Source organism: Ranitomeya variabilis, chromosome 2 (genome assembly GCF_051348905.1).
Source record: "Ranitomeya variabilis isolate aRanVar5 chromosome 2, aRanVar5.hap1, whole genome shotgun sequence".
Taxonomy (NCBI): Eukaryota; Metazoa; Chordata; class Amphibia; order Anura; family Dendrobatidae; genus Ranitomeya; species Ranitomeya variabilis.
The window spans coordinates 992,815,017-992,840,284 of NC_135233.1; the positions used below are offsets into that span (position 1 = coordinate 992,815,017).

General features: G+C 43.2%; 1 protein-coding gene across 3 annotated transcripts in view; it reads left to right on the forward strand.

Annotated features, from left to right (window-relative positions):
* Positions 1-25,268, forward strand: part of KLHL6 (kelch like family member 6) — a 181,617-nt gene that overhangs the window by 138,895 nt on the left and 17,454 nt on the right. For all 3 annotated transcript variants that reach the window (XM_077291093.1, XM_077291094.1, XM_077291092.1), the window contains 3 exons: positions 262-711; positions 15,496-15,733; positions 18,377-18,579. In XM_077291093.1, coding sequence (XP_077147208.1) covers positions 262-711; positions 15,496-15,733; positions 18,377-18,579 — 891 coding nt within the window. The remainder of the gene's footprint in view (positions 1-261; positions 712-15,495; positions 15,734-18,376; positions 18,580-25,268) is intronic.

The window sequence follows — 25,268 nt, forward strand, 5'->3', positions numbered from 1 at the left end:
CCGAGCAATGAGTACACTCGCTCATCACTAGCAGCACACCATGAGAGGACTATTTATGAGTAAATGACATAAAGTTCCTGCGGTGGGATTCAGACATTTATGGCATAAAATATGGCAACCAGTGTTCACCATAGTGTCTTATCTCAGTATGCATCTCTGTACACGTAAAGTAGAAGCCACCAAATTCTGCGATAACATCTCACCACATGCACAGATATACAAGCTGCTAAGGTTTCACAACTTCCTGTTTTTTCTTTTCAGTTCCTCCGTATGGTGGACGCATGTTCCAGTTTCCTTACAGAAGCTCTTCACCCTGAAAACTGTGTTGGAATTTTACGACTTGCAGATACACATTGTTTGGACTTGCTGAAGTTACAGGTCCAGAACTATATCATCCAAAACTTTTTGCAGGTCTTAAACCATGAAGAGTTCCTCGAGTTGACATCCAACATTTTATACCATATTCTAAAGAGCGATGAATTATATGTCACAGAGGAAGCGCAAGTGTTTGAGACTGTAATAAAATGGGTCCAATATAAACAATCTGAGAGAATGTCTCTTCTACCAAAAATGCTAGAATGTGTCCGACTACCTTTATTGGATCCCTGGTATCTTGTTGGTACTGTAGAAGCCAATGAATTGATCAGAGAATGTCCTGATGTTTTCCATTTAATGCAAGAAGCACGCATGTATTATCTGACTGGTAATGAGGTGAGTGACTCTACAGCAAGTAATTGTCAAATTTGTAAATTACCTAGATACATAAAATAAATGAGTAACATGCATTGATAAACTGACCATTAAAGACCCCCATACATATCTGCTGAAAGTCGTTCAAATCCACCTATTTCATTGGGACCAGCTACACATCTGACTGTATTGGTGCCATCCTTCACTACCCAGACATATGATGTTAGGGGAGAGAAGGATAGGGCCCTTGAAATTTCAATGGCTGATCCTTTTGTTTTCATGCGTTCTAACTGTGGAAAACAAACAAACACTTGACTGAACTAAGCAATCATGTATGAGGGAGCTAGGAGATAGACCTATCTAGTTATTCATGAAAACTAGCACGTTTGCAATTGCCTGCGGTCATTCTCATGCAGAGAGTTTTAATCTTTCATAGTGTACATCTGGTTTCCATAAAGCTCAGCCCCCAATGCCTGCAGTAGTTATATTTCAGGAGAGGGGTTAACTCCTAACATTCTAGCCACCTCTCTCTAGGTCATTGATTTCTAAAACAGCAGTTATCTGCTCAACTCTCTCTCAGCTTTGAAATAGATGCTGTTATAAACCTTGCAAAATAACCAGCTCACAGTTTTCAGAGCAGGTCTCATAATCATTATTCTCTGCTCTTGTCCATACCTGTGTGCTTGTTCAAATGCTGTTATTGCTATGTGTAAATACAGGGATAACAGTGTATACTACAGAACAAACCACTAATAACTGAATGTGTTTCGGCAAAACTTGTGCTGTGCTTTACAGTTCTACTAAAAATTCAGGTTTACCATTCACCAGAGCTGTCACTCAAAGAGGAGGAGAGCCACCTTGCGAAAAACCAGGAAATGAGGAGACTGTAAGGCTATGTGCACACGTTGCGATTGGGGTGCTGGATTTTCCGCACAAAATCCGCATCTCCTGGCAGAAAACGCATTTGCGGATTTGCCGCGGATTCTATGCAGATTTTGTGCGTTTTTGATGTGGATTTTGTGCGGATTTTCTGCCTTTTTTACCCCTGCTGATTTCTATTATGGAAGGGGTCAGAAACGCTGCAGTTCCGCACAAAGGAAGTAGCATGCTACTTCTTTTGTTCCGCAGCGGTTTTCATGCAAATTTTTCTGCACCATTAGCACTGCCTTTTTTTTTTCTATTGATTTAAATTGTACTGTAAATCACTGTGCGGAACTGCAGCGTTTCTGCATGTAAAAATCCGCTGCGGATCCACACTAATTCCGCATCGTGTGCACACAGCCTAAGGAGACTGCACAGCTCTGAGCTGCTCAAAAAAAAATTGAGAATACCCCTTTAAACTTCACACTCATTCTCCTAGTTGCCGGTCTCAAAAATTATTTCCATGCATGTGGGTATGCTGTAACTACTAGTGTAAACATGAGGTCCTACAGGAACTTTGTGTGGTGGCCTTTTTTGTCCTCACAGTATTCTTCCTGGGGATATTATTTTCCTTCCTAGACTTTTTCTGGAAATAAATATTTTCCAGAGAATAATGCAGTTAAAGACAAATTGCTAATTTATCTACATTTCAAAATTTGCACTAATCATCCACTATATCTGACTGATAGTTGTAGACTTGCTTCAAAGAGTTGTTCATTGCTTTGCCAGCATACATACTGCCATTTGTTACTGCTAAAAATCTGCCCACAAAATCTAAAAATTTCACATCACAGGTGTACAGTTTTGCATACTTTCAGAACTATCTTGATGAGCAGTCAGCTAACGGGAAGGATGGACAAAAACATCTGGGGACCATTCAGATCAGGAAGAGCTTGATTTTCTTCTCTAATATAAGAATATGGCGTTAGGTACTGCTCATTCAGGTGTCAGTTTTTCTCGTGCGAATTCTATCTGTGTTTTTCACAGTTGTACCTTTTATGGACTCCACTCCGTATCTGTTCACATGTCTGTGTATTTTTGCTGTCCTGGCAGTTAGCATAAAGCCACTGAGACTTTTCGGACTCGGATCCAAGTCTTCGATGAATTCTGCCAATGCAGGTCTATGGGTCTGTAAAAAAAATTGGAGAGCACGTGGATGCCATCCGTTTGCTGCTCATTTTTTTTTTTTTTATGGACTGATATGAGAATGTTGAGCAACCTCCTACATTTTTTGTTTTCCATCTGAAAAAAGCTGAATAAACTCTGTCCAAACTCTGATGACACTAATAAAAAAGCAATGATGGCACTCGGAACTATTTTTTTCATAACAGAAAATCACTGACTTTTGAATGAGCCTGTAATAGAGGGGAGGTCTTCTGTTTAGGATCCTCACCTGTGGCCTCATTGGAGAACGATTATAAAGAGCATCTCTCTGCTCCGAAACACCTGTCCTGTCCTACATTATACAGACAGCCTATTGATGAGAACTTTTTCTGAAATTATGTCTTATATTCTAGGTTATTCAAAGTAGCCACCTTTTGCTTTGATGACTGCTTTGCACACTCTTGGCTATTCCATCCGGTTTGCGTTTAGTTGGACCATCATTTATTTTTCAACAGGACAATGACCCCAAACACACCTCCAGGCTGTGTAAGGGCTATTTGACCAAGAAGGAGAGTGATGGGGTGCTACGCCAGATGACCTGGCCTCCACAGTCACGAGACCTGAACCCAATCGAGATGGTTTGGGGTGAGCTGGACCACAGAGTGAAGGTAAAAGGGCCAACAAGTGCTAAGCATCTCTGGGAACTCCTTCAAGATTGTTGGAAGACCATTTCCGGTGACTACCTCTTGAAGCTCATAAAGAGAATGCCAAGAGTGTGCAAAGCAGTCATCAAAGCAAAAGGTGGCTACTTTGAAGAACCTAGAATATAAGACATAATTTCAGCTGTTTTACACTTTATTGTTAAGTATATAATTCCACATGTGTTAATTCATAGTTTTGATGCCTTCAGTGTGAATGTGCAATTTTCATAGTCATGAAAATACAGAAAATCTTTAAATGAGAAGGTGTGTCCAAACTTTTGGTCTGTACTGTAGGTTATACTTGCATGGCGGCCATATTATGAAGTGGTATCAGATTGTACCAATATAGGAAACCCTTTTTCAAGTTAATTTTTTCTGACAATGTTTTCCATACTCCAGTATCAGGCAGCAGGTGCCCTCAGAATGAACTATATTATAGCTTACTTATAAAGCCAAGCAACTTTGTGATTTATTTTTTTAGCAAAAATTCTCTCTGTTTTCAATGGAGGGATTCTAAAATTTTTATTGTACAGCTTGCTACCTAGGTTAACAGTCACCCTATGGTCTCAGAGTGGCCGGTTACCTAGGTAAGGATGCTTTTAAGTCTGCTCACATCACTCCCAAGCTGACCATGTTGCTGGATCTGACCAGTATGACTGCCGCTGTGCTTCTCCCATGCTTCAGAGGTAAAGTTACCTCTGATATCAGACTGGGGGAGCACTCAGTTTAGACCAGCAGCGTGATTATGCTGCTGAACCGAACTATCAATCTTCAACAGTGCACCGCACCCCAAGAAAAAAAAGTTGAGTCAAGCCCTTTAAGTCATGAGAAATATCAATTTCCAAGTTCAGATTGGTACATAAAAGAAATAGTACAAACATATTATACTGATTGGATATATTTGATATTTTCTCTTGGTAAACATTTATACATTTATTTTATTGCTCCAAGTTCCCTGAGTACAAATATTTATAGTGAATCCAAACAGACAAGTGTGTGAAAAACACAACCATCCACCACGTTTCAGGTTGAGTGGGAGCTTTGCAGTAGAGCTCAGATACCGGAGTGGGCAATCGAAAAGCCCATTCACACTAGTGGATTTTGGCCTATTAGCGAGCGCTGACCTGTTATATAGAAGTCATTTGGCACTTGTTTACTGCCATGTATTGATACATTTGGCTTTTTTCCTTTACATGACATTTGGATGCTAGTCTACTATATAAAACTGTCATATAAAGCAGATGTGCTACCCCGAATCACAGTCATTATAGAAAAGTGTGGGTTGTTTCGTCTAAAAATATTGCCACTTCTTGATTTGTGACCTGTGGGTACACAAATTTTAAGCGTCTAGACTCTGGTCTCTTCCTCTTTCTTGCAGCTGACTTATCGTACATCTGTGAATCTATTTATTATATACATCATAACATTTTCCAAATTCATGATTCTGTGAAGGGGAACTTGAGCACCATAGATTTATAGAACGAATGGAAATGTTCAGTTTGAAGCCACAAAAGCAAACTCCTTGAAATGGAAAATAAATGTTTTGCACATGATCTTTTTTTTATCTGTCTTAATTTTTTACGAGAAGGAAACTAGCACAAGAGCTAGAAAATTGAACCCACTCATCCACCTGATCTGCAATCAATATTCGGAATCCAGAAAACCCCTTTAATTATAGAATCCTTCCAAAATTCCCAATAATTAAGTTTAGTTTGTTACTTACCAACTGGCACTGCAGCCATTGTATAACTACTTTGTGTTCCAGTATTGGGCAAAACAGTGTATTTGTTCACTATTGTCTAAAAAATCTTGAATATTAACTAATGATGGCTTTCAATTTGCTGTTATGTATGAATACTTCTTCATTTTTATTCTAAGTCTTTAAGAAGCCCATGAACACCCTCCTCCCCACCCCAGAATGTGCTCATGATGGTGGAGATTGCCTATTTAATGCATAGGAAACCTTCCATAAGTGCTTGTTTTAGGGCACAGTCAGATGGCCGTATAACATGGCCGACAATCACATCGCGGTGTACAGACTGGCCGTTGGCTCTTCTGACCCGAGCATGACAGCTGCATAGAAATACATACTGTCACGCTCGGGTCAGGATAGCTGCCGGCCAGTCCGAGATTTGCGATGCGATCCTCGTCTGTGTTATACGGCCATCTGTTCCCTATGGAAGGTTTTGGTCAACTTTAGTGGCTCCTTGGGAATAAATCCAACTCTTTTTCTGGAAGGCTCCAGGATGTTCTGTGAGAGTTGCCAATAATAAGCCATAACGTCATTGGTAACATTAGGCCAACCACAGACAGGGACAGAATTCAATATAATTACAGAGGCTGTGATAAGCTGATATTATATCTCTTACTTCTTTTGAACAAATTTAGGCAATAAGTTTCAGAGCTGAAAGGAAGTCTGTTGGGCTCCTAAAGTGAGGAAGGAAGTTCATGTTGCACCAGATGGCACATCTGTGGATTTCTGCTCTATTGTTGTTATTACCTAATCTATTTCAAGCTATATTCTTTTCCATGTTGGCACTTAACCAATGCGAAACAAAAATGGTAAATGGTAAACAATGCAAAACAATAAATCACAGAAAGTAATATACAATATAGGGTATACAATGAATCCCCAGGATCACTCTAAGGCCAGAGTCACACTACAGCGTAATACGGACCGATGCTATGCCATAAAAAATCACATAGCACTTGGACCAATGTTAATCTATGGGGCAGCCCCTATCATCCGTTGTTTTCTTGGCCATATTATACGTACTAGTGAAATCGCAGCATGCTGCAATTGTCACCGTATTACGCCCGAAATACGCCAATGCAAGTCTGTGGATGTGAGAAAAACTCGCACACCACACAGACCATCAGTGTGACTTGCGAGAAATATGCACCGGTGTTCTATAGAAAATCCGGGAATTCAGTGCTGTGTAATGTAAAAATCACACTGACAAGTTAAAATAAAATAGATAGAATAAATGTCTACACATAGTATGTATGTATATATATGTGTATATATATATATATATATATATATATATATATATATATATATATATATATATATATGTGCCTTGCGAAAGTATTCGGCTCCCTGGAACTTTTCAGCCTTTTCCCACATATCATGCTTCAAACAAAGATACCAAATGTACATTTTTGGTGAAGATTCAACAACAAGTGGAACACAATTGTGAAGTTGAACGAAATTTATTGGTTATTTTAAATTTTAGTGGAAAATCAAAAACTGAAAATTGGGGCGTGCAATATTATTCGGCCCCTTTAACTTAATACTTTGTTGCGCCACCTTTTGCTGCGATTACAGCTGCAAGTCACTTGGGGTAGGTCCCTATCAGTTTTGTACATCGAGAGACTGAAATTCTTGCCCATTCTTCCTTGGCAAACAGCTCGAGCTCAGTGAGGTTTGATGGAGATCGTTTGTGAACTGCAGTTTTCAGCTCTTTCCACAGATTCACGATTGGATTGAGGTCTGGACTTTGACTTGGCCATTCTAACACCTGGATACGTTTATTTGTGAACCATTCCATTGTAGATTTTGCTTTATGTTTGGGATCATTGTCTTGTTGGAAGACAAATCTCCGTCCCTGTCTCAGCTCTTTTGCAGACTGCAACAGGTTTTCTTCAAGAATGGTCCTGTATTTAGCTCTATCCATCTTCCCATCAATTTTAACCACCTTCCCTGTCCGTGCTGAAGAAAAGCAGGCCCAAACCATGATGCTGCCACCACGTTTGACAGTGGGGATGGTGTGTTCAGGGTGATGAGCTGTGTTGCCTTTACGCCAAACATATCGTTTGGCATTGTTGCCCAAAATTTCGATTTTGGTTTCATCTGACCAGAGCACCTTCTTCCACATGTTTGGTGTGTCTCCCAGGTGGCTTGTTGCAAACTTTAAACAACTCTTTTTATGGATATCTTTGAGAAATGGCTTTCTTCTTACCACTCTTCCATAAAGGCCAGATTTGTGCAGTGTACGACTGATTGTTGTACTATGGACAGACTGTCCCACCTCAGCTGTTGATCTCTGCAGTTCATTCAGAGTGTTCATGGGCCTCTTGGCTCCATCTCTGATCAGTCTTCTCCTTGTTTGAGATGAAAGTTTAGAGGGACGGCCGGGTCTTGGTAGATTTGCAGTGGTATGCTACTCCTTCCATTTCAATATGATCGCTTGCACAGTGCTCCTTGGGATGTTTATAGTTTTGGAAATCATTTTGTATCCAAGTCCGGCTTTAAACTTCTCCACAACAGTATCACGGACCTGCTTGTTGTGTTCCTTGGTCTTCATGATGCTCTCTGTGCTTCAAACAGAACCCTGAGACTATCACAGAGCAGGTGCATTTATACGGAGACTTGATTACACACAGGTGGATTATATTTTATCATTAGGCATTTAGGACAACATTGGATCATTCAGAGATCCACAGTGAACTTCTGGAGTGCGTTTGCTGCACTGAAAGTAAAGGGGCCGAATAATATTGCACGCCCCACTTTTCAGTTTTTGAATTTCCACAAAAATTTAATATAACCAATAAATTTCGTTCAACTTCACAAATGTGTTCCACTTGTTGTTGATTCTTCACCAAAAATTTACATTTGGTATCTTTATGTTTGAAGCATGATATGTGGGAAAAGGTTGAAAAGTTCCAGGAAAATTCAGGAAAATTTTAGCCCATGGATCCATTATATGTCCATTTCGCAAGCCAGCGAGAAAATCTCGCCGTACGGATGCCATACGGATACTTTTTGGAGAAAAAAAATCGCATCGTCGCATTGAATACGGATGACATACGAATCACTGTTCATGAACATTTCTGCGTATCTTGGCCGTAAAAAACGGACCATATTTTTATACGTTAGGTGTGACACCGACCTTACTGCTACAGCAGTCACTTATCATTTGTTGCACACTGCCAGCATGTGTGCCACTGAACTGCCGCTGTCTGCAACAAAGGCCCTAGCGGGGGTCTCTGGTTTTTCCTGCTAGGCTGCAAGTTCTACTAATAAAGTCTAACAAGGCTCGTTGGGCCTCCTTCACTTCAACTGGTCCCCACCACCCCCAGCTGGTCCTCTGGTTCCCACCCTGTCCATTGTACTAGCCCAAGCTAACCCCTGTACCGTATGTGCTGGAAGCAACGGGCTGGCTTACTCGCACTTTCTGTTCATTGCTGCAGGCGTCCAGCCCTGAGCGGAGACTCCTCCCGGATCTTAGGTCTTCTTTTACATACATTCTGCCTATCCCTTCTCTTAGCTCCAAATCCTCACCCGTTTTGGTGCACTGTTTTTTTTATACTTCGCAACTGCGTCATCATGGTCACATGGTCCTTACTTGTCCCTCCTGAAACTCTCCCTCTTCCAATCAGTTGTGCAGGGTCCCACTCGAACAGTAGATGGCAATATTCCTGCACCAATGCCTCATGTGCTGGGGATCCTGATCCCTTATGTCACCCTCTCTTACATAGTAACAAGTCAAACATTTTAACAATGTTATAATGTTAGCATACCTATAAATTAATACACTGTGTGCACAATTATTAGGCTAATTTTTATTTTTGATGATTCATTTTTATAATTGATCAAGTAAGGTGCTGTTGGTCAATCCAAAAAAGGTTAATAAACCTGAGTATTTAGGAAAGGAACAGTGAAGTTTTGTCTTTCTTAGGAGGATATCTGTGTGCAGTATTATTATGCAACTAAATAAAAAGAACGTACATTTTACATCCTAATTGTTATTTTCATCTGTTAAAGTGAGAATAATAACCAGACAACTCAAAATGTACAACAATAAATTTCTGACAATTAAAAAAAATATCAGTGACCAAAATAGCTGCCCTTGTTATTAACCTCTTTCTGACCTCGGACGGGATAGTACGTCCGAGGTCAGATACCGCGCTTTGATGCAGGGCTCCGGCGGTGAGCCCGCATCAAAGCCGGGACATGTCAGCTGTTTTGAACAGCTGACATGTGCCAGCAATAGCGGCGGGTGAAATCGCGATTCACCTGCCGCTATTAACTAGTTAAATGCCACTGTCAAACGCAGACAGCGGCATTTAACCGGCGCTTCCAGCCGGCGCTCACAGCACACCTGCATTTCTGCTGCATAGCAGCGATCTGATGATCGCTGCTATGTAGCAGAGCCGATCGCGTTGTGCCAGCTTCTAGCCTCCCATGGAGGCTATTGAAGCATGGCAAAAGTAAAAAAAATTTGAAAAAAATAAAAAAAATATAAAAGTTTAAATCACCCCCCTTTCGCCCCAATCAAAATAAATCGATAAAAAAAAATCAAACCTACACATATTTGGTATCGCTGCGTTCAGAATCGCCCGATCTATCAATAAAAAAAAAGTATTAACCTGATCGCTAAACGGCGTAGTGAGAAAAAAATTTGAAACGCCAGAATTACGGTTTTTTGGTCGCCGCGACATTGCATTAAAATGCAATAACGGGCGATCAAAAGAACATATCTGCACCGAAATGGTATCATTAAAAACGCCAGCTCGGCACACAAAAAATAAGCCCTCAACCGACCCCAGATCATTAAAAATGAAGACGCTATGAGTATCAGAAAATGGCGCAATTTTTTTTTTTAGCAAAGTTTGGAATTTTTTTTCACCACTTAGATAAAAAATAACCTAGTCATGTTAGGTGTCTATGAGCTCGTAATGACCTGGAGAATCATAATGGCAGGTCAGTTTTAGCATTTAGTGAACCTAGCAAAAAAGCCAAACAAAAAACAAGTGTGGGACTGCACTTTTTTTGCAATTTCACCGCACTTGGAATTTTTTTCCCGTTTTCTAGTACACGACATGGTAAAACCAATGATGTCGTTCAAAAGTACAACTCGTCCCGCAAAAAATAAGCCCTCACATGGCCATATTGACAGAAAAATAAAAAAGTTATGGCTCTGGGAAGGAGGGGAGCGAAAAAGTCTTCCATCCATGGAGTCTGTCATTTTCTTAATCTGTTGATGATCAACTTTTTGGGCAGCAGCAACAGTCTCCCAGACAGAGATCAGAGAGGTGACTATTTTCCTTCACTGTACATTTCCAATTTAAGGAGGGTCCACAACTTTTCAATAGGGTTTAGGTCAGGTGAGGAAGGGGCCATGCTATTATTCTTCAAAAAACAAGAAATCCGGCACTCAAAAAATTGTCTGCAGTTTAGACTTATTTCAATGCAATCCCAGATTCATAACGTTTCGGTCTATTACTTAGACCTTCTTCAGACTAGGATTGAAATAAAACAAACAATAAAATTCAACAAAGAGTATACATATGCCTTAAATGTAGACAAATGCGTAACATACTGGTTTCACACAAAACGTCGCCAAAAGAGGCCATATATGTATATATATAACAGCAAAAATCATATGGAATACATATGAAGAAACTGGTACCGTAAAATGACCAAACATTACATGTGGTATAACATCACTAATTAGATTCAAATCTAACATAGCTGCATAGAAAAAGAAAAAGGCTGCAAATTTACACGGTACATACACTGATACATTGTAGCAGAATTAGCCATAATTGAGGCTTATCATCAAGGTACATAAACTGGTACATTGTAACAGAAAAGCAGCTAAAATTTATGTAACAAAGGAAACAATATCAAAGCAATGAGGCCAATGTCACTGTAGATCAAAAATAAGATTCACTGTGTACCACATGGGTAATGGAGGTAAAAATAAAAAGTAAAAAAAGGGAGGGAAAAAAATGAAAAAAAACTTTTTATATATAAAAAAAAAACGAAAAAAACGGGGTGAAAAAAGTTGGGAGAAAGAATGAGGTTCTGCTACAATGTAATGTTTGGTCATTTTACGGTACCAGTTTCTTCATATGTATTCTATATGATTTTTGCTGTTATATATATACATATATGGCCTCTTTTGGCGACGTTTTGTGTGAAACCAGTATGTTACGCATTTGTCTACATTTAAGGCATATGTATACTCTTTGTTGAATTTTATTGTTTGTTTTATTTCAATCCTAGTCTGAAGAAGGTCTAAGTAACAGACCGAAACGTTATGAATCTGGGATCGCATTGAAATAAGTGCCAGATTTCTTGTTTTTTGTATGATAAGGGAGTGGTATCCCTCTCCGGGCACCCCAACCACCTACAGAATGATGTGCACTATATTTTTATATGCTATTATTCTTCCACCTTTAAGGCCTTTTCTGGCAGCTGAGTAGTGGAGACTTTGATGCTGTGATTTAGCATTATTCTGCATAAAAATCAGGTTGTTTTTTTTTTAAAGATACAGATATAGGTTATCAATGGTGCTAGCGTGTGGAGGGAAAACCTGCTGCAATTAATAAAACAACACCACCTGGTTGTCCAAATGATATAAGAAATTAAAAAAAAACATATATTTGCGCTAAGTGTATATCCCTTTAGTTAAATGAACCACAATCATAGGGTTCATAAAGTTATGCCCATAAAGGTATGTTAGGTAACAAAGATGAGAGTGTAGCAGAGATGAGAGTGTAATCCAGTGTTTGATCTCTAGATAATCCAGGAGGAGAGAGGGGATTTCACAGGAACGTTTGGCGGTTGTAGTTCAAGAAGTCTTCCGGAGCGCTGTCCCGGCCAGTGACAGATGCCCCTCTTGCTTCTCTGGTAGGACCTGGCAAGCATGGAGCACTTGGGGCAGAGGACGGCAGCGCGTGGTGGGATCCCTGATGAAGGAATCCAAGTATTCTGAATCGAGTAGGAATTGGTCCATACAGAGCTCTGTACATTGTCACGTGCCTGGTCATGTGATCTCTGATGTTACGCAAGGTCCTGCACGCTCACCGCGCTGCCATCCTCTGCCGCCAGTGTTCCACGCTTAGAGGATCAGATCCGATGTTATAGTCTCTATCATATATAGGGACTATAACATCGGATCTGATCCTCTAAGTGCCATGCGCTAGAAATTTCTCATTGCCGGGCAGAATAGGCAGGTAGTCAGTAAATACCCGCCTGTATGTTCTTAGCCCCACAGCAAAAAATAACAGAAGTCCTAGATAAACCTAATTTTTGACAATGAATGTTCTTGGATGTGTGCGTCATGGGGACATAGCCTATTGGAAATTAGAAAAGAAAGGGGCATGGCCTAAATTGTGATCCTCTGCACCAAACTATCAGTCAACAAGAAACAACAAAGTGTTTGGTACATTTTAAGATGATCTAGTCTAAATTTTCATTGTCTAAAAGCTTCAGCGAATCTTCTCTAATCTATCAAAACTGTCTTAGACTCTGTTCACACCTGCATTAAATTCCACTTCTCTTTCCTATTAAAGAACAGAGAAAGCGTTCATCTAGAGAACAAGTCTGTTACATAATGGATGCCCATGGCACCAGAAGTATCATGAATATAATATCACCCATCAATACATTTGAAGCAACTCACTAGGGATGTTAGATACTTTTGATGCTTTATGCTATTTTATTGAAACTGAGAATAGATTGTGGATTCTGGAAATTTGGCAAATTGATAGCCTATCCGTATCAGATTGATGGGAGTCAGATTGTTAGTACCCCTAAGAATCCGTGGGCCTCTGACACCTGAGACCTCTTCATTGCTGTTATCTACTTGCATATCAAACAGGGTGCATGTACTAGTACTGTGAACAGGCTGTAGACATTCTGACAAACGAGAAACGCACTATAGGTCATCAGGAGAAATTATTTTTAAGCTTGCTTAAAAATAACCACTCGGCAGCACATTGTCCTGTGTAAACAGTAGAAATGCTGCTGAAAACAATTGCAGCATATGCGTATATAAGGCGGTGCAGAACTGTGGAGGGCTTTGTGGGTGAGAGAGATGAGTTTATACTGGACCCTGTAGAGAATGGGTAGCCAGTGTATTATCTACTTGCATATCAAACATTATGGGTGCATTTACTATTAGGCCATGTGCACACGTTCAGGATTTTTCGTGTTTTTTTCGCGTTTTTTCGCTATAAAAACGTGATAAAAACGCGAAAAAAACGCTAACCTATGCCTCCTATTATTTACAGTGTATTCCGCATTTTTTGTGCAAATCTTGCGATTTTTTCCGCGAAAAAATCGCATCGCGGAAAAAAAAGCAACATGTTCATTAAAAATGCGGAATTGCGGGGATTCCGCACACCTAGGAGTCCATTGATCTGCTTACTTCCCGCACGGGGCTGTGCCCACCATGCGGGAAGTAAGCAGATTATGTGCGGTTGGTACCCAGGGTGGAGGAGAGGAGACTCTCCTCCACGGACTGGGCACCATATAAGTGGTAAAAAAAAAAGAATTAAAATAAAAAATAGTGATATACTCACCTTCGATGTCTTCCCGCCTCTCAGGTGCATGCTGCCGCTTCGGTTTCTATAGCTGGTGTGCGGTGAAGGACCTTGCGATGACGTCACGGTCCTGTGATTGGTCGAGACCGGTCATGTGACCGCTCACGTGACCGCGACGTCATGGAAGGTCCTGCGCGCACACACCATCTATACGGAACGGACGCCGCTGAGGTCTGCAGGTGAGTATAAGCATTTTTTTATTTTTTTATTATTTTTAAACATTCTATCTTTTACTATTGATGCTGCATAGGCTGCATCTATAGTAAAAAGTTGGTCACACTTGTCAAACAGTATGTTTGACAAGTGTGACCAACCTGTCAGTCAGTTTTCCAAGCGATGCTACAGATCGCTTGGAAAACTTTAGCATTCTGCAAGCTAATTACGCTTGCAGAATGCTAAAAAAAAACCGCGAAAAAAATGGAAAAAAAACGCAAAAAAAATATGCGGATTTCTTGCAGAAAATTTCCGGTTTTCTTCAGGAAATTTCTGCAAGACATCAGGACGTGTGCACATACCCTGTGAACAGGCTGCAGACAATAACATTTGCAGCAGAATTCTGGCTCATTTTCTGTATGAATCCCCTACTGGGCCATAAACACATTGTGACTCTGCGATAAACAAGATCCAAGTACAATCACGGGACAAATCGGAGTTCATCCTCCAAACCATTGGCTTTAATAAGACCAGTTGACCCCGCTGGAGGAAAGTGACCTCATCGTGGACTGGAGAAAGAAATTCTGGAAAGTCCCACACAAAAATATCCAGTTGGAAGAGGCATCGCTCTGTGTAATCCCAGTGACTGGGTCAGTCCCTCCTTCCATGCGGATCGCCAGTTCACTGACAGATCTGTTTATGTGCAGATCAGACATGGAGACGAGCTGAATGCTGCCTGGCATCTTTACAGAGCCGCTATCACATTATCTCATGTTTCCCTCCTCACACACAAATCTGGAACAAAACGTGATAATTTCCATGGATGGAAAAGAACAGTTGTAAACTGGACATAGAGACGGTTCTGTGATGTTACTACATTGTGTCATGGCAGTGAAGCGACTCCAAACTGTGCCAGCATTCAGCTGTAATAAGAATCGGCAAGGTTAGTAATGCTTATGTATGTTGGCGTGAATAACCGCAACGCTGGTGCAGATTCTATCAAAAGTCTACATCAGGGCACAGTTATTAGGCAGGGAGTATTTTGACCATATCATCATTTTTTTGCAGATTTTCCAACTCCGCGCTGTATAAATGTGAATGCTTATTAGATGAAGCAGATCAGGTGAGGTGTATTTGTGTAATGAGGAAAGTGAGGCCTAAGGACCCAACACCTTTATCAAGGTGCGCAGAATTATTAGACCGCTTGTTTTCCTCGGGCAAAATGGGACAAAAAAAGATTTAACTGACTCTGAAAAGTCAACAATCATGAAAAGTCTTTACAGAGTGATGTATCACTGCTGAAGTTGCTAAGATACTGGAGCAAGATCACAGAACCATCAAAAAGTTTGTTGTAAATATTCAACATGGTCACAAACAGGGTCGCAAAAAATGTCTTGAGAAAAACATCATAGTTCTGTGTCATTTGTCGCCACCTGCTGACAGCTTCGAGTTAGTGCTGCACTTGCATAATAATATTTCGTAAAGCTGCTGTTAATATTTTGCTGTATTGGTTTCTTATATACATAGTGATTACTATCGCACGGAGTGAACGCCTTTAAACGCTGAAGTTGACTTTTTTAATTAGATAATTTCCGAGAGGACAAAACCGCGGATTCATGAATTTCAGTCTGAAGTGTTTATGATAATCGGAGGTTGCACAAAAGATGAGAAATTTGTCACTGAGGTCACTTGTCTCGATCCTTTAAGAAGAAGTCGTCTAGAGGTGGCAAAACTGCCAGTGTGCGAGCAAGACGGTGAAAACGAGTTTAAGAAATGGGTGGAGTTCGCGTGTATAACCTTCAAAAATGAGGTCTACATATCAGGTATGTGCTCTCAGAGGTCAGCATATATAGTCTACGTAGGTCATATTTCTTCTTAAAAGGGTTCATAAGAGATAGATCTTGATAGATATATGATACTGACAAAAGAGGGTCCAGCGGCTGGGTGTGTGGTTATCCCTATAATTCTCAGACTTCTGTGGAGAGAGACACAGACGTGTTTGACCATTCTCCACCAGGATCACGCAGCCCTCCATGGTGGCATAGGTGAGAGATGTCTGATCGCTGGGGCCACACATTGCTATTTGAAATAAGGGCGCTGATCCACTTACTCTCCCTCACTGCACGACTGAAGTGAAAAGTACCGTAGTTTAAAAAGCTTAGGGGTAACATATACGCTCTGTTGCATTCATTGTCTATGGGGCCAATGTCTTGGCTGAGTCTGTCAGACCGATAAACATGCAGATAGGACTGCAGTGTCAGACTGGGTGCCAAGGACCCTCCAGTAACCAACTCCAGGGTCCCACTTTTCAACTACATGCAAATATGACATTACACCTCAATCTTAATTTGATATATCAATGAACTGGGTAGATTGTTAAATTATTTAGATGCTACCTTTGTAGACAGTGTTTCAAGTATAGTGTGTCAAGTACTACTCATATAAGAGGGTTGGAGACATGGGACGGTCTGCGGGCGCCCTGGTCCGCTAGCCGCATGGACCAGGGATCATCCCATGTAACTCCCACTCTCCTTTCCCCGTGGGCATAACACTAATCAGGCAACACAGGGTGAGGGTAAAACAGTATGGCAATACTTTATTGGACCACAAAACAGGCAGATAACACATAGAAGAGTCCCAGCAAAATACCCAAGATGGTGCACATTACAGAGTCTCACCCATCTGCTGAATCGCCGAAATAAGAGTAGCTGTGACTTCAGAGCTTCCGGGGCCGACTACCCCACTTTTGGCACGCACACAGAGAGGTGGTGACAACAAGCTTAGGAAGATGACAGTCCATTTAGGTACAAGGCCAGTTGACCTGAGGGTCACAACATGGCTTCAGCTTCCAGGGCTGACTACCCCACTTGTGGCTCACAAATTGAGAAGGTATTGACAAGCTTAGGATGATGACAGTCCGTTCAAGTACAAGACCAGTTGACTGAAGAGTCACAGGCTTTCACAAACATATCTATGGTTCAGTGATGGTCAATGGAGCAGATCTGTATTCTTCCAGCCGTGGGATGTGGACCCCTAAGCTAGCATCCTGTAGACTGACAAATCTGTGTCCCTCATGATGGAGCGATGATGTCTTGGCTGCTATCCTGCAGAGCGTCTCTAGATGTTTGGATATCTGGATGTCTTGGCTGAATTTCTGGCTCTCTCGCTGTATATCGGATGTATCTCTCCTTTTTATAGTTAATGAATGTCATTAAAACCAGCAATATCAGGTAAAGGGGAAGAATGATGATCCAGTTGCATAGCTTTTCCTCCTCTATTTTGGAAGTCAACAAATTAACTGGCCTGGACAATGTGTAATCAGCATATCAGCAAACATCATTGTTCCATGACCCTGCATGAAAGAAGAGTCAATATTTCAGACTCTTGACCAACCGAAGAAAAAAAAGACATACACAAAACACATACATTCAAAAGTCAACATATAGATAACAGTCTATTCTACTGGGCTTGCTGAAAATAGATGTCTGGTTAATTAAGATACAATGCTCTGTCCTCACAAGGATGGTGGTTCACTTATACATAGGCGCCCACCAGAAGATTCTCCTTTTCTGCTGTGGGCCAGTCCAAGCCTGGATTGGAGGATCATGAGGCTCACAAACCCCTATATTTGTGGTTGTGGGGATCCCTGTGTTGGAACCCTGAGTCATCACACATTTCTTTCTTACCCTGTGATGTTAAACAGTCTACATGGAACAACCACTCTAAAGCTTGTGAGTGCTGCTGAATGCTTTCTATTCTGGACAATCAATTTTTATTACAGGCCATAAAGTGATTACTTGTTGTTTTGCTACTGGGATCTCCGGTGATCAGATTCAATCTGAAGGAACCACTTAGAAAATGTTCAATGTCCCTAACAGTGCTACCACAGTGGAAATTAAATATTACATTGCACATATTTTTATCTTAAGGTAACTAATGTGAAAGGTGATAACTTACTTGTGACTGGGGAGCCAACTGCTGGGACAGGGCTCTGGAAATTTGGAATTGGGCTCTGCAGTGCCGAGTCATAAATGTAGTGAAGGTGTGTTCTCAATTTAATGTCTGTAGTAGGGGTGGGCAATTAATTTTCCTGAGTGGCCACACGAGGCTGAAATTAATTCTGATCAATATTAATATTATAATATTAATTATAATTAAAAAATCTGCAACATCAAAAAGTCACCATGTTCTTATTGTGAAAACTAATCCTAAATGGACTGGAGGTCGAGCATGCTCCAAGCCAGGGTTCTATAGAGTCTGAGTTCCAGAGCCCGGTCTCAGGATTGCTGGGTGTCTTACCATTGGGGGTCAGAAAATGATCCCCTTTAAATCCCATTATCCCTTACAAGTACTCTCTTAGGACAAACTCTTTAGTTTCATATTCCCTGTTTTTGTGCAATTCTAAACATAAGAACCCGTTGAGGTTTTTTTATTTTTCAGTAATTCAAAAATGTTCCTTTTTATAGGCGGAAAAGAAACACAGCATGAAGTGTGGAAATATAACTCCTCTATTAATAAGTGGATACAGATTGAATATTTAAATATGGGCAGATGGAGGCACAAGATGGCGGCACTGTGTGGCAAAGTGTATGCTCTTGGTGGATTTGATGGCAGCCAGAGGATGTACAGTGTAGAAGCTTATGACCCATTCCATAATTGCTGGACGGAGGTGCGGTATTTCTATTTCTTATTAGAAACTTTTTGTTAATTTTGCAGTGTTCCTGAGATGTACTGATTTATGATTTAGGCTATGTCCCCACAGTCAGTAACACATCCGCTGCATCCAAAGCGCTGCCGGCTTTTGAACGCAGGTGATTCCGCCTGTGTTAATTGAACCGTGCGGAATCACCGTGTCCAATACATTGTACTGGTGACATTTATCTTGCGGAGACTCGCGTCCCTGCAAGATAAATTGACATGCTGCGGTCTATAGAGACGCGCCACATGTCCGTCTCCGCAGGGAAGCCACGGGTGTCTCTGGACGCATAGTGGTCATGGGATTTCTTGACATCCCATCCACTATGCTGTAACATCTGGCCACTGCGGGTTGGACGCTGCAGAGGTATGCAGCGTCCAACCTGCAGCGTTTACTGACTGTGGGAACATACATTGTTACTTATGACTGTTATGTTTGAAATTGTTAAACTGCAAAGCACTGCGGAATATGTTGGCGCTATATAAATAAAGATTATTATAATTTATTATTATTATTATTATTAGATACCATTACTGTTGCGCACATCCCGTTACAGCCTGCAAGTGCAGTAAAAAAACATGAATAGAATTTGTATGCGAAGAACTTATTTCTGAATGGTGACTGGGATCGCTTTGGGGAAATGGGCGCCCAAGCGGACATCTGGGCTGGATCATGATGCTTAAATGCTGCTGTCAGGGATTGTCAGCGACATTTAAGTAGTTCACAGCACTGATTGCTTCTGTTACATACATATGCCAGCTATGTAGTATCACTGGCCTCAGTTTCTGAGCCCGCTCCAAACACCCTGACACACTGCATGATATATCATTGAGCATCAATGGGTTAATTATTAGTGATGAGTGAGTGTGTTTGGATAAGGTGTTAACCGAGCATGCTCATGTGCTAATAGAGCGTCTTCGGCGCGCTCGAATAATACGTTTGAGTCGCCGCAGTTGCTTGTCTCATGGCTGTTAGAGAGCCGCAACACATGCTTGGATGTCCTGTTTGTTAGTCAACCCCTGCATGTGTTGCAGCTGTCTAACAGCCGTGAGACAAGCAACTGCGGCGACTCAAAAGTATTATTCAAATGCCCGAAGACGCTCTATTAGCACATGAGCACGCTCGGTTAACACCTTATCCAAGCACACTCACTCATCACTAGTAATTACATTAGTATATTCTTAAAATTCACAACTGTATGCTGGTGTAATGGAGTTGGGGAGTACCAACGGTTCACGGGTAATTGGGCACAAAATGTATTGCCTCCTCCACAGTACCACACTGGCTGGGGGTATCTCGATTAATTACAGCTGCCCTTCGTTCATCTGTAAGAGGCCATGATACGACATGGGCACAGCATTGGTGCCAATATTATGTAATTATGTCCACACATTCATTGCCTATTATTATCAGTGCTGATGTTTGCTGTTCATGCATCGGTGGTTTGAGAATACAGAACTACAGTGATCCGTGGACCTCTGCAAATCTGTCACTGCTGGGATACAGCAAACAAACGTCAAGATCCAACTGTGTCACAATGATGCAATGGGGTCATTAACCTTTGGAAAGCTTGGGAGGCTAATCATAGGGCGGTATGACATGTACATAGCCTCATGGCTGGCTGCTACTTTTCTGATTTTTATAATATATATGTAAGCCATTCGGCTGTTGGTACGTTGTTGTTGTCTGCTTGGGTTTGTGTTACTGTTCCAGGTCAGACTATACAAATAAAATTTATCAAAACTAGCTAAAAGAAACAAAAACATGGCCACGATTCATCATTTGCGCCTGTTATTTGTTAGTTTCGTGTGTTTTGATCCTTTTTTTTTGTTTGCACACAATTTATTCTATTTGCGCCTTTTTTTAAGTCTGTTGTAGGCTGTGTGCAGACGATGAGTTTTTGACTGAGTATTTTCACTGCCTCAAAAGCGCAGCGTCTTACACTTCCAGTAAAGAGGATGGAATTTATAGAAATCTCCTGCCCACTGTTATTTTTTTTAACTCAGCATAAACCGACCTGGAGTGCGTGTTTCATATCCACAGCATGTCAATTTCTCTCGTGGATATGAGTCGCCGCCTGGGCCGTGGGGTACTTGGTACCGGGTCCGGTACTTAAAGGAGATGTCACGGTGGCTGCGACCTGGTCCGTGGCCCTTGATGCACAATTAAAGAGAATGTCTTTTAAGGTTTTAATAAAGATTGTTCGTGACGCCACCTGTGGTATTCGGTCAGTAGGGACCGACGCTGCTTAAAGGAGTACTCTGGGGTGATGGTATTGTAGAGCCCCCACCGCCGCAGGGCCGAGGGGTACCCGGTACCGGGCCTCTGAGTCTCTGCTCTGGGGTTGTCACGGTGGCTAGGCCCGGTCCGTGACCCTGCCGAGGGGCGCACAGTGAATGATAGATATGGATAGTGGTGGTGGTGCGGTGCAGTAAATAACGAGGACACCAGGCCGCAGTCTCTTCACCTCTTCACTGAAGATCTCCGGGTCCTCAGTCCGGAACCCGGATACCCAGGCTGCGCAAGTCCGGCCGGTCCAACGGCACCTCCAGAGTTCTCCCTACAGGTGGAAATCCGTGCCTTCCTTCTAGCGCTATGTGTTGCGGTCCTTCCCTGCTGTGCTTACGGAAAGTCCCCACAACTGTTGTGTCTGTTTCTTAAGTTCCCTCACAACACGATTAGTTGATGTTCTGCTAATCTTCCGTCCCTCCCTGTTGTTACGGTTAGGACGGCACCCGTTTGACGGGTAGGCTCGGAGCTCTTCCGGGACCCTAGAGTCGCCCCTCTCCACAAGTTGCCCCCCAAGACTGCATAGGTGATTTAGGTGAGACTAAGACTGACTGTCCTGCCGTAGGTTCGAAGTATTGCCTGAAGCTGTATATAGAAATACTTCCTTCGGCGTTCCGGCCACCGGTTGTTTGCGCCTCAGTAGGATGTTGCCTCGGTCTTACAGCACGACCCCTACTGGTATTCTCCTTCTTGCTTTGATCTCGTTTCTCACTCAGCACAATCTATCTCGCTTCTAATCCTTCCTTGGGCACCGCCGCTATACTGTGCAGGCACGGTCCCGTTACGTTCGCTCAGGTTGCCAAGCCTCTGTCAGGATCCCACCCCTGACAGGGACCCTACCGAATCTTCCCCTGCAACACCCTCTGTCACAAGGTGTTGCCTGGTTCCAACCCAGTCAGCTTTCTGTCTAACTTCCTGCCTGACCCCCAGTTTTACCAGTGTGTGGAGAGTGGCCTAGTAAATAGAACCCTTAGCTCCCCTGGAGGCCCGGCGGTGAAATGTATTGGTGTCTGTGATACCTGATTAGATGAACCCCTTCAGTGCCATCAGACGTACCATAACTCCCCTTAGTGGCGGAGCCACAGTACTGCAACGACCAGGACTCTGGGGCGCTGCACTCCCCCCCGGTTAAATCCAGTACTCCGGGACTGGGAAGAAAACAACAATACAGATTAGCAAAAAGACATACAATTTGTTGAGTGCAAATAACAATAAGTATACTTGAACAGAGCTTCCCTTTATGGGAGGTGAGGACACTTGAACGTTACAAACAAGGTTAAATATCATAGCAACATGCTATAAGTAACTTTTCTTACCCAACCGGGTATTCTACTTAGTACAAATTCTTGAACAATAATTTAACATTGCCTTTAAGGACGTACACTCTGAATCCGCTAAAGACCTTCTTATAATCATATTATAAGGCAACTTAACTTTTACATTCTCCTTCTTTAAATCTGCAGGACCGCCTGTCCTAACGGCGCCAGACCTACTGCCTCTCCTTTCTTACAGGACCGCTCCTTTCAGCCCGAGCCTTCTGTCTTTTCAACTACTATACACAGTATAGAACATAACTTTACTTTCAGTTTGAGAGCACTGAGCCATCTCTATATGGCTCCTAGGAGGACTCACTGACTAACCCCTACGGGTTCACTTTCTTGTCCTCGTTCTTCAACACATTATTAAACACTTTCTATAAAACATTAAACTTTCTCATTACTTTCTTACTGACATGTATGCAGGACACTACGTCTACCCCTACGGGCCCACTGCATCTTTCTTCTAACTTTCACTTTCCTTCGGGAAACATTATCAGCATTCTTTTACAATTAACTAGTTAGTTACAATAACGATTACATATCAACATTATCACTTTCTTTCAAGGCATCGTTATCACTTTACTGTTCTAAGGCAGTATTACTCATAAGTACACAGATGAACATCCCCTTTAAGAGGGGACCAATTCTTTATGAGGTAGCATATCTTCTCAGGCTACCAGTCCATACTCATCAAAGGCTCCGGTGCGGTATCTTCGCAAAGAGTCTCTCTTTAAGTAAAACCAGTAGGGTGCACCTTTAAGAAGGTGCAAACTATTTACAAAAAGTTTGTATCATGCACTGTTCATGATTGCGGCAGTTCTGAAAACTTGTGCAAACTTAGAAAAACAAACAAAACAATAGGGATCCCGGGTCAACAAAGGGATCCCTTTAAGAGTTAACCCTAAATGGGTTTAGCAGCAAAACAGTAGAAACAGTTAAGCAAGAAACTATTTACATGTTCAGAGCATTAATATCTTACTCAGGAGGCAGCCCCCACCGAGGCTTTACCTGGCAAGTGGCTTTCTGTGGACCGGATAAGCTGTAATCAAAGTTTACTCCCGCGGCCAGGTGTACCCCGTGGGTTCGGGTCTTCTGCACGACCAGGTCGTGCGCTGCAATGAGGGTCTGCGTGGGCCGATGGATGATGCTGGCAGCGGCGGCGGCAGCAGCAGCAGCGGCAAGCTCCTCCCCCTCGGTGCGGGATACCGCCAGAACGGCGGTGCAGCGCTGCATATCCCGGGCCCACCAGCTGCTCCCTTTTAGGTGTCGGCGGTACATGACCACATCCCCCGGCTTCAGGAAGGACTTGGCGCCGTCCCCGCACAGGCAGGGCTCCACTTCATCCCGGGTGATGCGGACTCTCAGGGTTGTCCCGATCTCCTGCACGAAGCCCTTTCCCGTCTGGGGCAGGTAAACGATCACGACGCCCCACTTCGGCAGGGAGCCCTCCAGCAGCTCTCCGCGCGCCTCCCGCTCCACTTCTCGCTGGAACTCTGCGATCAGGTGGTTTCGATATTCCCCCCAGGGGAAGGGCCCGAGGTCATGCCCCCCCGGTGCATTGGTGCTAGACGGCGGGGACACCGGGGCGTCACTGGTCGCAGCAGTGGCCGGGCCGTGTGCAGGGGTGAGGTGGCCTCCCCGGGGGTCGCGGCACTGGGTACCTTCGCTTGCGGTAGCTCCTCCTGCGCCGCTCCCCTCTCCTGTGGAAGGCGTATGAACCGGGGACCGTCCAGGCATGGGATGCCCCATCGGCAGCTCCCAAGGATACAAGTCTTCCAGCGGGGGCATATCGGAATAATCCGCTGGTGACGGGGGTCGATGCGGGGCCATTCTTTTCTGCAGGCCTTCCCTGGTCTCCAGTTCCACCTCATCTGAGTCATAGTTTCGTTTCTTCGGTCTCCGCCCGCCATAGAAGATCAAGAGGCGGATCTCTCCTGTCGACGGGCCCGCCCTTAGAATGCAACAATATTTAGACTGGGTGGTCATTGTCCTTCGCGCTCTTTAGTTTGTCCACGCCCATTCCACGCCCCTCTTCTTCTCCTGCGCTCTCCCCAGCGCTGCAATGGCGGCGGATTTTGGCGGTAAATGGCGCAGCACAGTTCTTGCAATAAAGTACAGTCCAAGCACAGTAAATCACAGTTCCAAGGCACACATGACCTGATTCTTCAGGCTTAAGTAGATCCTGTTCGTGACGCCAAGTTTGTAGCGCCCCCACCGCCGCAGGGCCGAGGGGTACCCGGTACCGGGCCTCTGAGTCTCTGCTCTGGGGTTGTCACGGTGGCTAGGCCCGGTCCGTGACCCTGCCGAGGGGCGCACAGTGAATGATAGATATGGATAGTGGTGGTGGTGCGGTGCAGTAAATAACGAGGACACCAGGCCGCAGTCTCTTCACCTCTTCACTGAAGATCTCCGGGTCCTCAGTCCGGAACCCGGATACCCAGGCTGCGCAAGTCCGGCCGGTCCAACGGCACCTCCAGAGTTCTCCCTACAGGTGGAAATCCGTGCCTTCCTTCTAGCGCTATGTGTTGCGGTCCTTCCCTGCTGTGCTTACGGAAAGTCCCCACAACTGTTGTGTCTGTTTCTTAAGTTCCCTCACAACACGATTAGTTGATGTTCTGCTAATCTTCCGTTCCTCCCTGTTGTTACGGTTAGGACGGCACCCGTTTGACGGGTAGGCTCGGAGCTCTTCCGGGACCCTAGAGTCGCCCCTCTCCACAAGTTGCCCCCCAAGACTGCATAGGTGATTTAGGTGAGACAGCCCGCCTAAGACTGACTGTCCTGCCGTAGGTTCGAAGTATTGCCTGAAGCTGTATATAGAAATACTTCCTTCGGCGTTCTGGCCACCGGTTGTTTGCACCTCAGTAGGATGTTGCCTCGGTCTTACAGCACGACCCCTACTGGTATTCTCCTTCTTGCTTTGATCTCGTTTCTCACTCAGCACAATCTATCTCGCTTCTAATCCTTCCTTGGGCACCGCCGCTATACTGTGCAGGCACGGTCCCGTTACGTTCGCTCAGGTTGCCAAGCCTCTGTCAGGATCCCACCCCTGACAGG